Here is a 20,107-nt window from a genome sequence, read left to right on the forward strand (position 1 = left end):
ACATTGTAAGTTGAAGGTAGTTTTGTATGTTGGGTTTTCGGGGTTGGTTTGTAGTTTTGTTGCGTATTGTAACGCTAGTTTTTTCCATCTTAAGTGCAGGGGTAGTTCTTGGGCTTCTACATGAAGGCTTTCCATTGGAGAAGTTCGGTAGGCTCCCAGGCTGAGTCTTAAACTTTGATTCTGTATTGTTAGTAGTTTGTTTTTGTAGGATTTGTAAGTAGAGCTGTATATGGCACAACCATAATCCAGTTTGGATCTGATATGTGAGCGGTATATTTTGAGCATTGTAGCTTGATCTGCTCCCCAATCTAGTTTTGATACTATTTTTAAGATATTTATTGCTTTTAAGCATTTTTGTTTTAATTTGTTAATGTGCTCCTTGAAGTTTAGTTTGTTGTCTAAAATGATCCCTAGAAATTTGGTGTGTTGTACTACTGGTATTGGTTGTCCATCTAGTTTGAGCTGTGGGTCAAGGTGGTATTTTCGTTTCCTACAAAAGTGGATACATGTGGTTTTGCTTTTGGACATTTTAAATCCATTTTGGTTAACCCAAAGGTCTATTTTGTTAAGGCAATGTTGCATTTGTCTTTCAATAGTTGGCATATTTGGTGATGAGTAAGTTATTGAAAAGTCATCAACAAATAGTGTTTTTTCGAATCCCATGTTAACATTTTCGATTATACTGTTGATTTTAATTAGAAAAAGGGTGGCAGATAGTACGCTACCCTGTGGTACCCCTGTTTCTTGTGTGTGTTGATCTGATGTTGTATTTCCTAAGCATACTTTAAATGTTCTGTGGGATAGGAATTCTTGGATAAATTTTGCTAGGTTTCCTCTGATTCCCATATTATGAATATCTTTCAAGATTCCATATCTCCACGTGGTGTCATACGCCTTTTCAATATCAAAAAAGATTGAGACCACGTGGTGGTTTCTTATTAGACCGTTACGAATATATGTTTCTAGCCGAATAAGTTGGTCATTAGTACCTTGATTTTGTCTAAATCCACTTTGGTGCGTAGAAATGAGGTTATATTTTTCTAAATGCCACATTAGTCTTGTATTGACCATCCTTTCTGTTGTTTTGCATATACAGCTTGTTAAGGCGATAGGACGATAACTGGTAGGGTTGGAGTGATCTTTTCCTGCTTTAGGAATTGGGATGATATTGGAGTCGAGCCAGTGTTTTGGAAAATTGTTCGTCCACCATATTTTGTTAATTATCTGTAAGAGAATGTTGAGAGATGTGTCTGGCATGTGTTTTAGAAATTGATAGTGGATGTCGTCTGGACCAGTAGCTGTATCTTTACTTTTATGAATTGCATTTTTTAGTTCTGTTATAGTGAAAGAGGTGTTATAGTATTCTTTGTTATTGGATGTGAAATTGAGTTTTTCTTTTTCTGCGTTGTTTTTGTATTTTTGGAATTTGGGGGAGTAGTGGTTGGATGATGAGTTTTGGCTGAATTCATTTGCGATTATGTTTGCTATTTCTTTTTTGTCTATAGTTTGTCTACCATTTGGTGTATTTATATTATTTATTGGTGTTCCAAGTTTTTTTCCAGTTATTTTTCTTATTATTTCCCATGTTTTTTTTGATGGCGTGTTGTTGTTCAATTTGGAAATATAGTTTTGCCAGGTTTCTTTTTTGCTTTTTTTTATAATATAGCGTGCTTTTGCTCGTGCTTGTAGGTATTTTTAAAGGTTGGGTTTTGTAGGATGTTGTTTGAAGTGTTTTAGCATTTTTTTCCTGTTGGTTATTGCTTGCTTACATTCTATTGTGAACCATGGCGTTGATTTTGGGTGTGGTTTGGTGGAAGATTTTGGGATTGTCTTGGTTGCTATTTCGTTTAGTGTATTGGTGAAAGCTAACATAGGATCTGGTTTGTTAACTATTTCTTGATTAATTAGATTTGTGCAAAGTTTGCTAAATTCAGTCCAGTTAGCTTTATTAATTTGCCATTTTGGTTTTGATTCTTCTGTTGTAGGTTCTTGGGTTTTGAGAAAAATTGGGAAGTGATCGCTGCCACACTGGTCGTTATGTACCTCCCATTGGAAGTCCATAAATATTGTGGGGGAGCATAGTGTTAGGTCGATAGCTGATGTCGTTCCTGTGCCTGGGTGAAGGTATGTGTGTGTTTTGTCATTAAATATAGTTACTTCGGGTGATTCCAGTAATGATTCAATGGTTTTCCCATTTTGATTAATATTCTCACTTCCCCACATTTTGTTATGGGCGTTGAAGTCCCCCATTAATATAAAAGGTATGGGGAGTTGTGTTATAAGATCTTCAATTTCGGTTTTGTTTAGTTTATGTTTAGGTGGAATGTATATTGAACAAATGGTTATTGGTCGGTGAAGTGTAACTTTAATTGCTATTGTTTGAAGGTTTGTTTGGAGTTGTAATTTTATATGTGGTATCTGTTTTTTTATTATAATTGAAGTGCCACCTGTGGGTCGATTATCTGCTTGTGATCTGTTTGTTTGATTGTAGATGTGGTATCCTTTGAAGTTGATGGTGTCCGTTTCTTTTAGAAGAGTTTCCTGTAGGCCGATTATGCTGGGGTCATATTGTGCTATTATATGTTTGATTTCTTCGTAGTTTGGTTTTATGCCTCTGCAGTTCCACTGTATGATGTTTTTATTCATTTCCATAAGTTCGTTTAATTATTAATTTTTTTTCCTTTTTTTTTTCTGTTTGGTTTTTGTTTAGGTTTTTATATCTATTATTCTATTGGTTTGTTGTGTTTTGAGTGGTTTTTGCTTTGTGTTTACTTGAACTGCTTGGTTCCTCAGTCTCCATTTTCTCTTCCTGATCAGTTCTGTTTTTGGAGCTAGATTTTTTCCTGTGACTCTCGATTTCAATCAATTCAAATTTGTTTTCATTTTCGATTAATATTGTCTCTGTTTTTTGTTTACTTTGATTTTTGGAAAGAGGATTTGTGTTTTCCCGTTCTGTTTCCATCTTTCCAGATATTGTGTTTTTATCTTCTGCTTTTGTCCTTGTACGTGATTTGGATCTTTCACGGTTTATTTGTGGTTTTTGCTGTTCGGGTTCTTTTTTGCTCTTTGGGACTTGTTTTAGGTCATTTGACTGAGTTTTCAAAGATACTGATATTTGTTTCTTGTTTTCGTTTTGGTTAGTTTTTAAAGTTTCAATTAAATTTTTGAGTTCGGAGATTAGTTTAAGTAGGTCTTGGTTTTGGGTTGTTTGGTTTGAAGTTTTTGTAATGTCTGCGTAAGTGTTTATTTTTTCTCGAGAGCTTGCTATTTTCCTTGCTTCAGGAAAGGGCACATTTTGTTTGTATTTTATTTCGGCTATTTCTTTTTCTTTTGTGTAGATTTTGCATATTTTAGAGTATGCTGGGTGTCTTTCTTGGCAATTTGGGCATTTTGTTTCGTTTGGGCATTCACTTTCAGTATGGTTAGGTTCTTTTAAGCCACATTTTCCACATACTTTCTGTCCTTTGCATGCTTCTCTGCTATGTCCATATTTATGACACTTATAACATCTCAGAGGGGCTGGTATATATTGTTCTACTTTTTCTATTGTGTATCCGATTTTTATTTCTTTGGGAATGTTTGGTGTATTGAAAGTTAGTATGTAGGTTTTTGTAGGTATGGTTTGACCATTCCTTTTTATGTTTATTCGGACGTGATCGATTACTCCCTGTTTTCTTAGGGCATTTTCTATTTCTTCTGCTGTAGCCAAGCTTAATTCATGGCTTTTTATAACACCTTTTGATGTGTTTAGTCTTTCGTGAGCATAACTTTTGCATTTATAGACATGGAATTTTTCCATCTCTAAGATGTTTTTTGCGTCTTTATAGTTGTCGACTGTGACAAGTAGATTGCCATTTTTCATTTTTTTTGCTGTTTTTGGGTTGCTGTTTTGAGACAGAATTTTTTCGATTAGGAATGGAGATAGATCGCTGATCTTTTTTCCTTCCAAGGTTTCGATTACTATGAATCTTGGATATTTTTCTTTATCAATTATTTCATAGTTATATTCTTGTTCACTGTCTGAGCTGGTTACGTCAGAGTGGGTTCTTTTCGATTTTGTAGTATTTTTTTGATTTCTGGGTTTTTTGTTTGGGTTTATTATATCCATAGAAGTTTGTTTAGATTTTCATCTCTCTTGCTCCCCACCCTCCTCGGAGCCCGAAATTGGGAGATGTAAGGGGGGAAACCCATTCGCCCTTTCATCCCAGGGATACAAAAGAGATATACTCAATTGATTGAGTTTGTTCCATCATTTCCTGTTTCCTCCTTTAGTTTCTTCTTTCCCAGTTTGATAGAAACGTTCGTTCGGGAGCAGTTGTGTGGTTTTTGTCTCATCAATTGATTGGCCCTTGCCATCGCCTTCTAACACTTAACTGGTTTGTCTATGTTTGTAGTAATGAAATGTATTATCTTTGGATTAAGTTTTTTTTTTTTTTTTTTAAATTTTATTTAGATGTTATAATTGATATTTTCAGTGTAAGTGTTAGGGCTTGACATGACTAGCCGATTGGTTGGATCGGGCCTCTCCAACCGCCCGTCTAGCCTAGTACAAGGCCAAAGTAGAGTGTTGCTACAGGTACCTTTATTTTCCCTAGGCATCGGTTGCTCAGCCACCAGGATCCTTTTCCTAGGCATCACGGGTTGCCACCCACGGCCAACAGGTAGCCCCGTTGAGGGACTTTTACCCTCTGCAGGGGGAACAGTCGGCATATTCTAATGCCCTGCCGACAAGGTCAACCGGGAAGTAGAGAAGGAAAAAAGGAGGGGGGAAGGGGAGGGGGCTGTTGTTTTTATTTTGTTTTTGTAGAACATAATTAAGTTTTACAAAAGAGAATAGAAAACAAAAACAGAAATCGATGTAGGTGCGTTTCGTCTCAGGAAGCCAATAGGCAGCCTGATCTGGTAGCACCAGCCCTTTTTGGAGAGAAGATTAAAGGAATACATATATATATATTTATATATATACAAATTTACTTTTAATCATGAATCATAAAAGTCTTCCCTTCCTAATTGCAATATTTAAATTTTGTATCCCTAAAAACATTATGATAGAATGAGTGATGATTGACTGCCTAAGGCACTTTTGTACAGTCAGCTTCAGACAGGTAAAAGGGATGCTAGCCGCCCACTGTTGAGGTACAAGGATAAGCATATATCATTCACTGGACAAAGCGGGAGAGGGCAGAGCGGTAGCTCTAGATATATCTAAGGCTTTTGACAGGGTATGGCATGAGGGTCTCCTCAGGAAGATTAGATCTTACGGTATCACTGGTAGAATACTTAACATAATTAAATCCTTCTTAGATAAGAGAAAAATCCAGGTTGTCCTCGACGGTCGTACATCTAAACAATATGATATAAATGCGGGAGTGCCCCAGGGATCTATCCTTGGACCTCTGCTGTTCCTGATATTCATAAATGACCTCCCCGACAAAATTGCCTCTGAGATGGGTATATATGCTGATGACACCACACTCTATAGCAGGCATGACAGGAAAACAAATGAACATATATCTAAAGTAATGGCAGAAACACTAGAGGATGACCTCCAATCAGTAGTGGAATGGGGACAAAAACGGATGGTCACGTTCAATGCCGCCAAGACAAAACTGGTTTCATTCAATAATTACAAGAAACCTCCTCTACCACCTATAGCAATGGCCAACGACTCTTTATCTGAGAGTACGTCTCTCAAGCTCCTTGAAACATGAATTGGAACAATTACATCGAGGGCATTGCCAGGGCTGCTGCGAGGAAGGTGGGCTCTCTCTACCGTGCTAGAAAACTTCTAACACCCAAAAGTATCCTGTACCTCTATAAGGCCACTATTCGCCCATGTATGGAGTATTGCTGTCATATTTGGGCTGGTGCATCGGCTACTAGTCTCTCGCTCCTTGACAGGGTTCAAAAGAGAGTCGCAAATCTGATAGGCCCTAAACTGGCATCTAAGCTTCAGCCTCTGTCCCATCGTCGAAACGTTGCATCCCTCTGCCTGTTCTGCAAGTATTATAATGGCGAATGCTCTGAAGAACTGCAAGCACTTGTGCCCCCACGACGTGAACACCCTCGACAAACCCGACAAGCTGCAAAATCCCACCCCCACACTGTAGAGATCCCTAGATGTAAAAGATCTTTCTACTCCAGTAGTTTTCTTCCCCAGAACTGCTAGACTTTGAAATTCCATTCCAGGTCACTGCTTCCCCAACTGTACTGACATGCATAAGTTCAAGTGCAACGTGAACCAACATCTCTCTGACCTAATCCCTACATAGTACCCCAGTAGATGTTTCCCCTGATAGTAGCCCCCTACACCAAAGTGGCAATGTGCCTTGTTTGGGGTGAAAATGTAATAAAAAAAAAAAAATAAAAAAAAAGCTTAATTACAATCTGACAACAACTAACATCCCACGATCCACTTTTGAACAAACTGCTTCTGACAGGAAACAATGGATAGACATGTCACAATGCCTTAAAAGTCTTTGAATACAATAAAATCATAAGGGATCAGATAGATGATGTCTATCCTAACTCACAGTGTGGGTTTAGATCTGGCTAGGGCACTGGATAGGATTTTTTTCTGTTAGCTAAGTGGCCGAAAAAGCATGCAAGAAAAACAATGAATTGTACATGGTCTTTGTCGACCTTAATAAAGCTTTCAACACAATGAACAGAGAGGCACTTTGGAAAGTACTGAAAAAACTTGAAATACCAACTAAGGTTCAGGCTGCATTAAGGCAAATGAAAAATGTTTGGTGGGATGCTAGGGCATCAGAATTGCACAAAGCTGCAAACAGGAAAGATAGCAAAGCATTTTATGATGGTCTGAGGAAAATGTATTGTCTGAGAGAAAGTGGTGCTCCACCAGTGCTTGCTTCTGACGGTACAACACTTAACTGAAAAGTGTGAAATATTGCCGTGATGGGAAGAGCATTTCAAGACAGTGCTGAACTCAACCTCTACCGTTGATAAGGATGCACTTGCATCAATTTTTCGACGCCCAGAACTACCACAGCTTGCCGTTGAACCTTCTTTGGAAGAAGTCGTTGACAGCGTCAAGCAATTATCTTCAGGTAAGGCCCCTTGGAAAGATGGTTTACCATGGAAAATTTATAAGTACGGGGGCCAAAACACTAGTTAAAAAGCTGCATCAGCTTTTTAAAACCATTTGGTTTTATGGACAAGTTCCACAAGATTTTAAGGATGCGGATATAAAAAAACTTTTATAAAGAACAAACGTAATCAGCATTATTGCGACAATTCTTATGAAATTTCTCTTTTTTGTATCCAAATAAAATCCTGGCGCGTGTAATTCTCAATAGAATCATAAGGGATTGGGTAGGTGACGTCTATCCTAAGTCACAGTGTGGGTTTAGGTCTGGCTGGGGCACTGCAGATATGATTTTTTCTTTTTGACAAGTTGCCGAAAAAGCATGGGAGAAAAACAGTGAATGGTACATGGTCTTTGTCAACTTTACAAAAGTTTTCGACACCGTGAACAGAGAAGCACTTTGGAAGGTACTGAAAAAGCTTGGGATACCAGATGCAACGCTCAATGTTATGATATCATTCCATGACGTCATGAAAGGATTTGTGATCTCACATGGTTCTGCTTCGGATCAAATGGTACAATGCAATGGTGTGTGCTCTCTCCAGTTCTATTTGCGTTGTATTTTTCGGTGATGCTTCGGCATGCATACAGTGATTTCCATGGTGGTGTGAACTTATAATTTTGTACCAGCGGTGGATTGTTTAACGTAAAAAACTTTGCTAAGAACCCAAATGATATATGACATGCTATTAACTGATGCTGCTTTGGTCGGTACATCGTATGCTGAAGTGCAAGAATTTGTCTGAAGCCAGCAAATCATTTGGACTGACGATAAGTATTAAGAAAACTGAAGTAGTTCATCAGTCGCTTCCTCATCAAAAGCAAATGGTGTGAAACAAAATCCTCCAATTCATTCTTTTCCTGATTATTGTATTACAATAGATGGGAACAATTTGAAATATGTCAAATATTTCACATACTTCGGTAGCATGGTGGACTCAAATGGATCCTTTGACGATGAAATTGTAAATCGTATAGCAATGGCAACATCGGCTTTTGATAAACTTCGGAACCGTTTCAGGTATAAAGCTAGAAACTAAAATCAGAATGTACAGGGCTGTTGTTCTGACAACTCTCTTATACGGTGTTGAGCCTTGGACATCTTACCGCTCACATATCATGCAAACAGACGTATTTAACAAACACTATCTTCGCACAATATGTGGAGTTACCCTGAAGGACAAGGCGACCAATGCTGATCTCTTTGGAAAGTGTGATGTCAGTGGAATTGAAACTTGTTTTTATGCAGTGTTAGTTATGTTGGGCCGGACACGTACTTAGAATGAGTGATGATAGAATATATGTGGCACAAACTTTTATAGACAGTTTTTCTCACAATCAAGGTGGTAGTATCTATGTCTACTTGTCTCAGAACAAAAGGGGCACATACCTTCTTATTTATCCAAACCAAAACGTGGTGAGACGACAACAACTATGGAAGGCAGTAATTGCAGTGAATACAGTCAAGAGATTCAGAGTTTCTATCCATCGCGGTTACCACCTGACGAAAGCCAGAGGAATAGTTGGCCGAAACGTTGTGAAACCACAACTAAGAAAGATGAGGATAATAGTCCGCGATAAATAAATAAAATCAGAATGTACAGGGCTGTTGTTCTGACAACTCTTATACGATATTGAGGCTTGGACATCTTACCGCTTACATATCATGCAACTGGACGTATTTCACAAACCCTGCTTTCGCACAATATGTGGATTTACCCTGAAGGACAAGGTGACCAATGCTGATCTCTTTGGAAAGTGTGATGTCAGTGGAATCGAAACTTTTCTTATACAGTGTCAGTTACATTGAGCCGGACACATAGTTAGAATGAGTGATAGAATGTCTACAGGAATTTTGTACAGTCAGCTTCAGACAGGTAAAAGGCATGTTGGCCGCCCACTGTTGAAGTACAAAGATACGCTTAAGCACAATCAGACGACTAACATCCCATTGACAACTTTCGAACAAACTGCCAGGAAACAATGGAGACTGACATGTCGCAATGCCTCAAAAGATTTTGAATTAGGAAGAGTACAATAACTCAGAGAATCAAGAGAAAAGAATTGGCTGCCAGACCAAATGACATTTCATTGAATGCATTTTCATGTACGGCTTGTGGTTGCATCTGCAAGTCATTGGCGGGGCTCAAGTCGCATAAAAGACAGAAACACCGAAACTGAAATTAGTTTCTTTGAGACGCTCACACATCAAAATGAGAATAATGGAAATAGTATTCCAACGTGACAGAGAGATATGGAGAAAAAAAAAAAAGGAACATCCAGAAAAAGTCTTACAATAAAGACGAAACATTAATGACTGTGTGACTTGGTTTGTTCCTTGATATATAAAGTAGCAAGCTTGCCCGATCATAAAATATACTTAAATATGATACTTTATTACTACATATTTCGTATTTATTATTATATTGGACCCAATATATAGTAATGATTTAAAAAGATTAAAAAAAAAAATGACTTGTGTGCCACCACCAAGAATCGAAATCAAAATGTCTAGCTTACTTTTTCCTTTGACGTTAATGCCTGAACTATGAAGACATGTTTGCTGCATGAACCAATAGTGATTACGTTACGCGTGCATATTCGTAATGCCGTCGTTCAACTTTCACCTGGCAAATTTCATTTATTTTTAATTTTGACACTTTTGCACCAATTTTCCCCAAGCTAAAACCCAAATATCAAGTTTTACATGGGTTCGAATAGCCTATATATTAAGTTTCATGTCCGTAGACCAAAAACTCACAGGGGAGTTTGGTAGGCAAAATTTTTTAAACAAATATATACATGAATACATAAATATATATAGAAAGAGGTTTGTGTTTATTATAACCTTTTTACGCAAATATTACGCAGGTATAAATCATGTAGAATATCTGCATGAATATAATTACACGTAATAGTTAACTAAAGATTATCATCCCATAAGAAAACCGAAAAAAAAAAAAAAACCAATAGGGAATTAATTAAAATGAATGTTTAAAAAAATATGCAAATTAGCTAGATCTTTCGCTAGTGAATGCAATTCCATGACCCATATATAACAAAGTTGTATTTTCTTTTTAAAGAAATAGAAAAAAGTCTTGCTTTCTTTCTGTTGTTCTTGGCCTTCGATCAAAGTGTAGTATCTGTTCTAATGCTACTCTTAAGGTAATTTGTCTCGGTCAATGCAGGGGAAACCCTTTATACTGAGACAATTATTATTTTTGGTCCCTACCAGAGTGCCCCTTTTGCCTTTTTTTTTGGGGAGATGGTTTTTCCCCCACATTAAAAACGACCTTGTGTCACATTTTGCTTTCGTGGGGAAGCAAATAAATACTAATAGAAAAAACGGATTTTTAATATGAATATCAATACACACACAAAAAAAAAATTATAGGAGTATAATATATTTTATTACCATTTCATCTGCTTAGTTACACATGTTTCGGTTACCGAATCATATCAACGACCCAGTAACTTTGTCAGACTTTAACAGAAAAAGGAACATCCAGAAAAAGTCATACGATTCGGTAACTGAAACATGTTTAACTAAGGAGATAAAATGATAATAAAAAAATATATTTGCTCTGCAATAGTATTGAGCACTTTCTTTAGGGTTTTACTAATTACCATTTTTGCTAAATATATATATATATATATATATATATATATATATATATAGTCTAAAGAAGCTTTGAATAAAAAAAATACAAAAATAAAAATAAAAAATGCAGTTTAAATTTCCGGATGGAAAAAATATATTAACTTTAACCTATCGCAGACTTAGCACCTATGTAATCCGACTTTTAAAATGTTTATAATGACCAAAGAGAATTCATTTTATATAAGGACTAGCAGGGCTACCCGGCGTTGCTCGGGACCGTATAAACAATGAAAAAACAAAAGCAGATGTTGAACATATGTTTTATTCTTAGGGGAGAGGAATCTTTCATCTCAAGTTTTAGCGTTACAAACAAACATACATACATACAAACAAACATTTCTCTTTTATATATATAGATAATGACAGGTTTTTTGGGGGCCCCCCTCGAAGATAACTGATCAGTTGACCAACTTCTAGTGGTCCGTTTGACGTGAAATTTCGATATTTGTCATCCGGGTGATGGGGCTTCGATATGATACCAAATTTGTCAAGTTTGGTTCCGTCTTTCAAAAGTTTTAGCGTTACAAACAAACATACATACATACACACAGACGTTTGGCTTTTATATATATAGATGAAAAAAAAAAAAAGAAAAAAAGCCTTTACTAAAATTGTTGAATAGAAATAGACTTAGCATTTTGCATAAGCCGATTTCGCAAAAGTCTTCAATTTTAAAACAGAGAGAGAGACATAAAGAATGGAAATTCCTTAAATGAACTTTTCTGCCATTGTGCTGAACATGATCACTCGTTTGATCATGCAAAAATTATCAAATTCGTTATAGATAGAGCTAAACGAAGACTTCTAAAATCAACACTTATTTCAAATACTAGCACCATCAAGCAAAGAAAGGGTTTCTACAATTTAGACCCTATTATAGGAAATATAATAATCAGAAAACAAAATATGAATACAGATCCTGGGTAATCAGTCTATATATCCTTAACCGTCTCTCCTCATATAATTTTAAAAAAAAAAAAAATCATTTCAGTATATGAATAACGTTTTAATATATATATATATATATATATATATATATGCATAGAATAATCCAATCTTTCCACACGCACACTTATAGATTCTCCCCAGAATGGGAAGGACCTTAGGATTTTTTCCTTTTTCACTCGCATGTGGTCTGTAATCATTTTCTTCTACATTTTTCCTACAAAATCCTGATGATGTCCCCTGAAATAGGGGACGAAACGTTGATTACTATTTTATTAATTTTCAGTTTTCCTTCTCAGATAACATAACGTCAACCATCGCTTGTATTTTTTATTTTATTTTTATTCATATAATTATATATAAACATGTAAAATTTCTTTCCGTTATTTTTCTATAGAACAGATTGCCTTTCCTTTACAAAAAAATAAATATGATAACAAATAAACGAGCTGCGACTCAAAATGACAATAAAAAGATAATCATCAAGCAGGAGAGATAATACAAGAGAAGGTAAAGAAAACAGATTAATAAAAAAAAAAGAAAGAAAGAAATTCCTATTAATTGACCCACACACTTTTATCCATTGTACTTTTTTCTCCTTTTCTATCTTCTGCTTCCAGGATTGTGCTGATTAAAAAGCCAGTAGTTTTTTTTTTTTTTTTTTTTTAGTTTTTCTATTAGAATTTATAAGCACAGAAAATAGAAAACGTATTCTTACTGTCGACTGCCCATATCAGAACCGAAATCTACCAACCTGTCTGCCATCTCGGGGATGATGAAATGGTGGTTACACCGGTGATCTGAGAGAAGAAAAAAAAAAGAGAAAAACGTTGCTTGATTACAAAGAACAATTTCCAATATAAGAGCTTAATATTTAGTTATTTAACACTGTACAGAAGGTCAGAAAACCATTGGTACCGTCGGTTTCAAGCCTAACTTAAGGGGGACCAGTTAATGTTAAATAATGTTAGACTATCGTCAGCCATTTTTTTTTCTTTCTTTTCAATAATTCACAAAGGTTCGTCAATATTTACTGTCAATTTCAAGAAAATGAAACGATCGTACACTTGAATTGATTTTGTTTGTTTTTCCTTTTGGGACTGATTTTTCAGTCACAATTATGAATCGTTTTACTCAATATTAAAATAGCTCTAGGATATCTACACCTATTGAGCTTATATATCTACAGTACAATGGGAACTGTTTTCTTTTAAAAGTATTAATAATACATTAAAATAAACTCTGCTCTTTAGACTCCAGGTCTTATTTCTGCTATAAAATATGAGATATATATATATATATATATATATATACACACACACACATATATATTAGTGATTCCAATATTTTTCACGATTCCAATACAATTACTGATTCCAATTCTTTATAAATCTCTAATTATTTAACTATAAGATCGTTATTTCCCCTAATTTTTGTAAAAACAAATGTTAAATGTGCAGAAATTTTCCTAAACGTAAAAATACACGTGTGTGTGTGTGTGGGGGGGGGATGATCTATCGATTTTAGCTTTACTGATAAAATCAATAAATATTTTATTATTTTATCATTATTACCAGCAATGGAAGATTTTGGTTCGAACAAAAAAAAAAAAAAAAAAAAAAAAAAAAAAGACAAAAGAATCGTTTTGGCATCGGAAAAGAGGCGTCAATTTTTCCGATTCTGATACCGATTCCCCCAAATCTTCCGATTTTTCTGATTCATCATCCCAACTTTAATATAGGTACAAGTGGTACAAAACAGGATAAAAAGTGCTCAATACATTATTAGTAGAGCTGAATATATTTTTTTTTTATTTTTCAACCTCAAGTATTAACTCAGTCCATTACAATTGTGTCGGTACACTGAAGATCGTCTTGCCTCGTCAGATGGTAAGGATCAAAATGATAAGTTAATACTTTAGGTTGAAAATAAAACACACACACACATATATATATATATATATATATATACTAGCTGGACACCCTGCATTGCCCAGTTGTACAATATGATCAAACATGATATTTTCATTTATGCAGACAAGATATATATATATATATATACACACGTTTTATTTTTTATTACCGTATCTTTCTGTTAAGTTACATTATTGTTTCAGCTACCCGGCTGCTTTTTTGGCTGTCTGTAGCATCCTTAGACTTTTACAGAAATGTTCGTTATGATGGGATGAAAGAGTAAATGATGTCAGGAGAGGGGTGCGAGAAGAGCGGAAAAAAGAGGAAGGGAATAAGGGGAAAGGTGGGAGGGGGTGTTTGGTATGTCGGTAATGTTTTAGTTTTGGAGTTTAAGGACCTTGGGTGGTTGTGGGGGAGGGCCTGGGAAGTTCATTTCTGGTGTGGCTGAGAGCATAGGGATACATGGAGGGGGGAAGGGGATATGTGGGGATAGGAGGGGGGGTTACTTTAAAATTCGAGTCTTAATATTTAAGTTTTTCTTTTTTATTTTTGGCGCCTCGTTGGTGAGATGATTTTTTGTTAAGTATGTTTTGACCTGTTGGGTGTTCGCTTAGGTTCGGAGTCGGGGGGGGGGGGGGCTATGATTCGGTTTATTTATTTGGTTTTTATTCGTTAAGTGCTTGGAGAGGGTTAGCTAGCAGCTATTGACATAGTGTATAATACGCTTAATTATGATATTTTAATTTATGCAGATTGCGTATGTCTTATTATTAAATCAATTCTCTACTGAATATTATATATTACGAGGAATAATTTACCTGGTGGACTAATTTGCAAAAAAAAAAATAAATAAATAATAATGATAATAATGTCGTTCATCAAATTCGGTCTGTGTTTGTTTACAATATTATGTCAGTTGATATTTGAGCCTGACGAACTTAAAAATAGTCTTTCATCTGTTAAAGATAAAAAAGAATTTTTACAGAATATTTTACATTAGACCAGCCAAGGTTACACCAGTGTAATGTTAAATATTCCCCTGTAAAAATTCCTTTTTATCTATAAGAGAAGAAGACTAATTTTAAGATCAGATTTTTTTTTATTTTTGATATTTATCAGAAATTTCTCTAAAAAAAAACAAAAAAAAAAACCACATATCTAAGAACACTGCCAGATATATAAATTACCTTTGTGTAAGATTTGCAAAAGATATGCTCAGCTGTTTTGGAACCAATGATTAACTCACACACACACAAAGTGACTTTTATATAATAGTAGAGATTATGGACTATTGAAAAAAAAAAAAAAAAGAAAATTTAAAAAAAAAAAGAAAATTTAAAAAAAAAAAGAAAATTTAAAAAAAAAAAGAAAATTTAAAAAAAAAAAGAAAATTTAAAAAAAAAAAGAAAATTTAAAAAAAAAAAGAAAATTTTAAAAAAAAAAGAAAATTTTAAAAAAAAAAGAAAATTTTAAAAAAAAAAGAAAATTTTAAAAAAAAAAGAAATTTTAAAAAAAAAAGAAAATTTAAAAAAAAAAGAAAATTTAAAAAAAAAAAGAAAATTAAAAAAAAAGAAAATTAAAAAAAAAGAAAATTAAAAAAAAAGAAAATTAAAAAAAAAGAAAATTAAAAAAAAAGAAAATTAAAAAAAAAGAAAATTTAAAAAAAAGAAAATTTAAAAAAAAGAAAATTTAAAAAAAAGAAAATTTAAAAAAAAGAAAATTTAAAAAAAAGAAAATTTAAAAAAAAGAAAATTTAAAAAAAAGAAAATTAAAAAAAAAGAAAATTAAAAAAAAGAAAATTAAAAAAAAAGGAAATTTAAAAAAAAGGAAATTAAAAAAAAAAGAAAATTAAAAAAAAAGAAAATTAAAAAAAAAAGAAAATTAAAAAAAAAAGAAAATTTAAAAAAAAAGAAAATTTAAAAAAAAAGAAAAGAGAAATAAAAGATGGGAACCTACCAGGTTTGCGACCACAGACAAAATAGGCTAGTCTGTCTGTTAATTCATATTGGCATTCCACCAGCCGTTGTGCTAAATCAATGAAACCTTCAGACCTGTGCAAAACAAAATGAAAATCAGAAACTGATTAAATTCAAACACTTCAGGGTAGGTACAACAAACCTAACAGAATTATCTCCCTTGCTTAAAAGATAAAAAAAATATTAGGGATTTATTTAAAGTGTTGGGAATCAGCTTGCGTTGTTTTTCATTACTGTAGTGAAATCATGGCTACCGAGAGTAAAGAAGGCCGATGCACATGACAGCGTGACGTCATTATCAGATTCACTTGTAGGGATATGATCTAGGCTATAAGCAGCAGTTTTTTCTAGTTTTCAGTTTGCTGTTTAACATGGTTTATTCTTGCGTTGTTTCAAATTGCCGGGAAAATTATCCAAAAGGCCCCAAAGTGCATATATTTTCTTTTCCTAAAGAGAAGGAGCAAGTCTCAATTTGGATACGTGCCATTAGAAGGAAATATTTTATTCCAACCAAATATAGTAAAGTAATATTATTTGTTAATAATTAAACGTGTATTTAATTAGAACTGCATTCAAGTACTTTCATAACGTTTGATAACATTGTTAATATAAATTAAAGTACTTTCATAACGTTTGATAACATTGTTAATATAAATTAAAGTACTTTCATGACGTTTGATAACATTGTTAATATAAATTAAAGTACTTTCATAATGTTTGATAACATTGTTAATATAAATTAAAGTACTTTCATAACGTTTGATAACATTGTTAATATAAATTAAAGTACTTCCATAACGTTTGATAACATTGTTAATATAAATTAAAGAAACAATACTATTTATTGCTAATACAGCAAATATGTTGATATTTTTAACTGTTTATTTTCTTATAAGGCGAAAAAGTCTAACAGGAAGGCTGAAAATTTAATTTAATTTTGTTTTAGTTTTGAAAATTATAAACAAATAATTTTTACAGGAGAATAATTGTAACAATGTTTTTATAATCTCTATATAAATAAAATGAACTCATTTTTTCCCGTCTGATTTTGACATTAATAGGATTAAAAATCAAGATATTTCATGCAAATATAATATGCACAAACGGCAGAACAATATCTGAGGTGTGTTATAGGCTTATTATTTCTCAAATTCCTCGATAATCTTAGATTTCTATACTTTTTCTGCTGAGAAGTCACGGCCAAAATCGGTTAAGATCAATGGAAGTGGTAAAATATTTTCTCTCTAATAAATTCCTCCTCCCCCTGCCACCACTTAACACCGTTTGGGGATCATTCACAAGGAACAGTTGAGAAGAGAACACCAGTTTGGCTTCGTAGTTCTTTCATGTGAAGTTATTTAAAATCACTAAACTAAGCTGCAGTGCTCTGTGGCGTAGTGGTTAGCGTGCTGGACAATTCACATTATATTTTCACGTTCGCGCCGACCTACCGTAGTCGTTTTTTTTTTTTTTCCTAAACAACTGGAATGGACTTTTCTTGGTGGCCGAACTGTTAACGTTGCAGATGTTTGTTTTGTTTTTTTTTTGCACTTTATTTTCCTACTTTTACTCATGACTCCGGGTTTGATCCTTCCTACTTACCTACCATAACATTTTTTAAAGCTCCCCCCCCCCCCCCGTCCCGGAAACAAACACTCGGGCAACGCCGGGTACCCCCGCTAGTAATAAATAAAACCTTTCATTGAGTATGTCCAAATATTTAAAAGTTCTATATTTTTTTCTAAAGTCGGTTTGAAAATTATTCACCATGCAGCGATGAAGATAATTAGCGGTGACTGAACGTTATATATTAAAATTGATTGTTTCTTTTTAGAATTATAAACAAATAATTTTTACATGAGAATATTTGTCAAAAAGTTTTTTTTTTTTTTAAATTTATTTACTTGCCTCCCCACGAGGGCACAGTTAGACACAAGGTCGGTTTTTAATGTGGGAAAATCTAGCTCCCCAAGAAGTGGCACTCTGGATAGGAACAAAAATAAAATTAAAATTGTCTCAGTCATGAGGATTTCTCCTCCACTAACCAATGACAGAACAAATGAAGTGTTGTATCAGAACAGATACTAGACTGTGATCCTGCGCCGAAGATAAATGTTACCAAAGACAAGATAAGTTACTAATGTTCTAACAGTGTTTTAACTTAGGTTTTTCTTTACTCCCAAACAAAAGTAGTGTCAAGTATATTAGAATGAAAACAAATATAGTTTGTTTTCATTTTTAAAATTATTCATCATTGTTGTTTAATATTGTAAACTGTTTTTGACTCCTAGTGGGGGGGGGGGTATGAGACTAATGATTTTTAATTCTTTGTTGTCTTAATTCATAATTCAGTTTTATTAGTATTAAATTGTATATTGCTTTAAAATTACTTAATTTTACATAGATAATATTTATATTTTATATTGAATAAAGTTCAGTTTCAGTATTAATCGAACTGTGTTCCTTTTTCTTTTTAAAAATGTTTTATTGCTCTTTTTCAAATGGCCCTCATATAGTACTGACAGTCTAACAAATCTTACCTACATTGCCTGCAGACATTTTTCAGTTAACAGGCCTTCTTCTTACTCTCGGTGGGCATGGCAAAACTCGAAAATTGAAATATTAAATTTCAAGTGAAACCAATGGTATCTACTGAATTGTCATGTCACGGCAATGAAAATATCTAAAAATTATGAAAAACGATACAATAAAGAATTAATTTCAAAAAACAATTAGTGAAAACGGAGAGTTCTAATTGCAACGAAAAGGAGATAAACATTGTTTGAAAACTGAAAATGTTTGGCCAATTTAGCAAAACTTAATTTTCACTAATTGTCTTCAAAAACTGTTTTCATTAATAATTAATTTTCTACTTTATCGTTTTTCATAATTTTTGGATATGTTCATTACTGTGACATAATTCAGTAGAAAACACTGGTTTCATTTGAAAATCAATTTTCAAATTTTGCTACAATAATGAAGAAGGTTGGTTGGTTGTTTTTGTTTTACGGCATATCAACCCTTTTCGGGTTATTTAATACCGAATCCAAAGATTTTGAAGAAAAAATTTTTAATAGAATATATTTGTTGTTTTCACGTCGGTTTCTATTTAACCCATAGTTGGGACCCTAACAGGTACTACCACTCCGGGTCAGAGTGGACCTGGGAGCAATGGTAATTAAAGGGTGGCTCCACACTCCCCAAAGCCCACAAGCTGGAGCCTCACCACTGGATATAGTTTAAGGTCATATCCAGGACCCCCATTGAGGGACTTTTACCCTCTGCAGGGGAGGGGGCAGTCGGTGTATTCTAATGCCCTACCGACAGGGCCCTATAATGAAGAACCTCACCTTGAAAAAGTTTTAAAAAATTACAAAATCACATTTTTAATATTTACAAACTGCAAATATATATATATATATAGATAGATATATATATTAGATCTTTTTAATATTTACAAATTGCAAATATATATATATATATATATATATTAGATCTATTTAATATTTACAAATTGCAATATATATATATATATATATATATATATATATATATATATTAGATGTTTTTAATATTTACAAATATATATATATATATATATATATATATTAGATGTTTTTAATATTTACAAATATATATATATAAGTTTAATGATTAAAGTTAAATTCTGTAAATAAAGATATATTCACCATTCAAATAACATTTTCAATATATGTGCTGATGAGCAAAATACTTGTTTATTCATAGCTGAACATTTTGCTAATTACATTTTATTTCCTCTGATGATATGAGCCATTATTGAAAATCCATGGATTAAGGAAATAAACATAATTTTTCTCTATATATTCCTTGTTTCAAACAATAAATTCTTAACTCGAATATATGTGTGTATATTTGGATTTACAGAATTTAACTTTAATCATTAAATTTATATATTGCTCTATTTCTTTTAAATATTGAACTTTAGCTTTTTGGCTAGGATCATCCTGAAAGTATTACCTCAATGTAATATCTGATTGGGTAATTCACTTATTCAATTGATCTCTAATCTGTGATATATATATATATATATATATATATATATATATATATATATATATATAGGCAACATTTTTTTTCTATAGCATATTTCATTAAATAAAATAGACGTTTTTTTTGCCTATTAATTCTATTTTCAATCCTTTCCGACTTTCGAATAACAGTCTTTGCTTCTGACAGGAACTAGCTGATGCAATCACTATATTTATCATAAGTCCGAGTACTTTCCAATCCTTCAGGATTCATCGTCAGGGATAAATTAATCTAACTGGTTTCGAACAATTTATAAAGTTTTTTTTAAATTTATCTCTGACGATGAATCCTGAAGGATTGAAACATACTCGGACTTATGATAAATATAGTGATTACATCAGCCAGTTCCCGCCAGAAGTGAAGACTGTTATTCGGAAGTTGGGAAGGATCAAAAATAGAATTAATAGACAAAAAACGTCTATTTAATGAAATA

General features: G+C 33.3%; 1 protein-coding gene across 3 annotated transcripts in view; it reads right to left on the reverse strand.

The window, feature by feature from the left end:
* The window catches only part of LOC145269031 (ARF GTPase-activating protein GIT2-like), a 428,028-nt gene that overhangs the window by 226,878 nt on the left and 181,043 nt on the right, over positions 1-20,107 (reverse strand). For 2 of the 3 annotated variants that reach the window (XM_080124621.1, XM_080124620.1), the window contains exons 8-9: positions 15,584-15,678; positions 12,433-12,514 (exon numbers count right to left, since the gene is read on the reverse strand). In XM_080124621.1, coding sequence (XP_079980747.1) covers positions 12,433-12,514; positions 15,584-15,678 — 177 coding nt within the window. The remainder of the gene's footprint in view (positions 1-12,432; positions 12,515-15,583; positions 15,679-20,107) is intronic. The other variant, XM_080124622.1, reaches the window with a different exon arrangement.

Source organism: Euprymna scolopes, chromosome 45, assembly GCF_053919585.1.
Source record: "Euprymna scolopes isolate OS-2025 chromosome 45, ASM5391958v1, whole genome shotgun sequence".
Lineage (NCBI taxonomy): Eukaryota > Metazoa > Mollusca > Cephalopoda > Sepiida > Sepiolidae > Euprymna > Euprymna scolopes.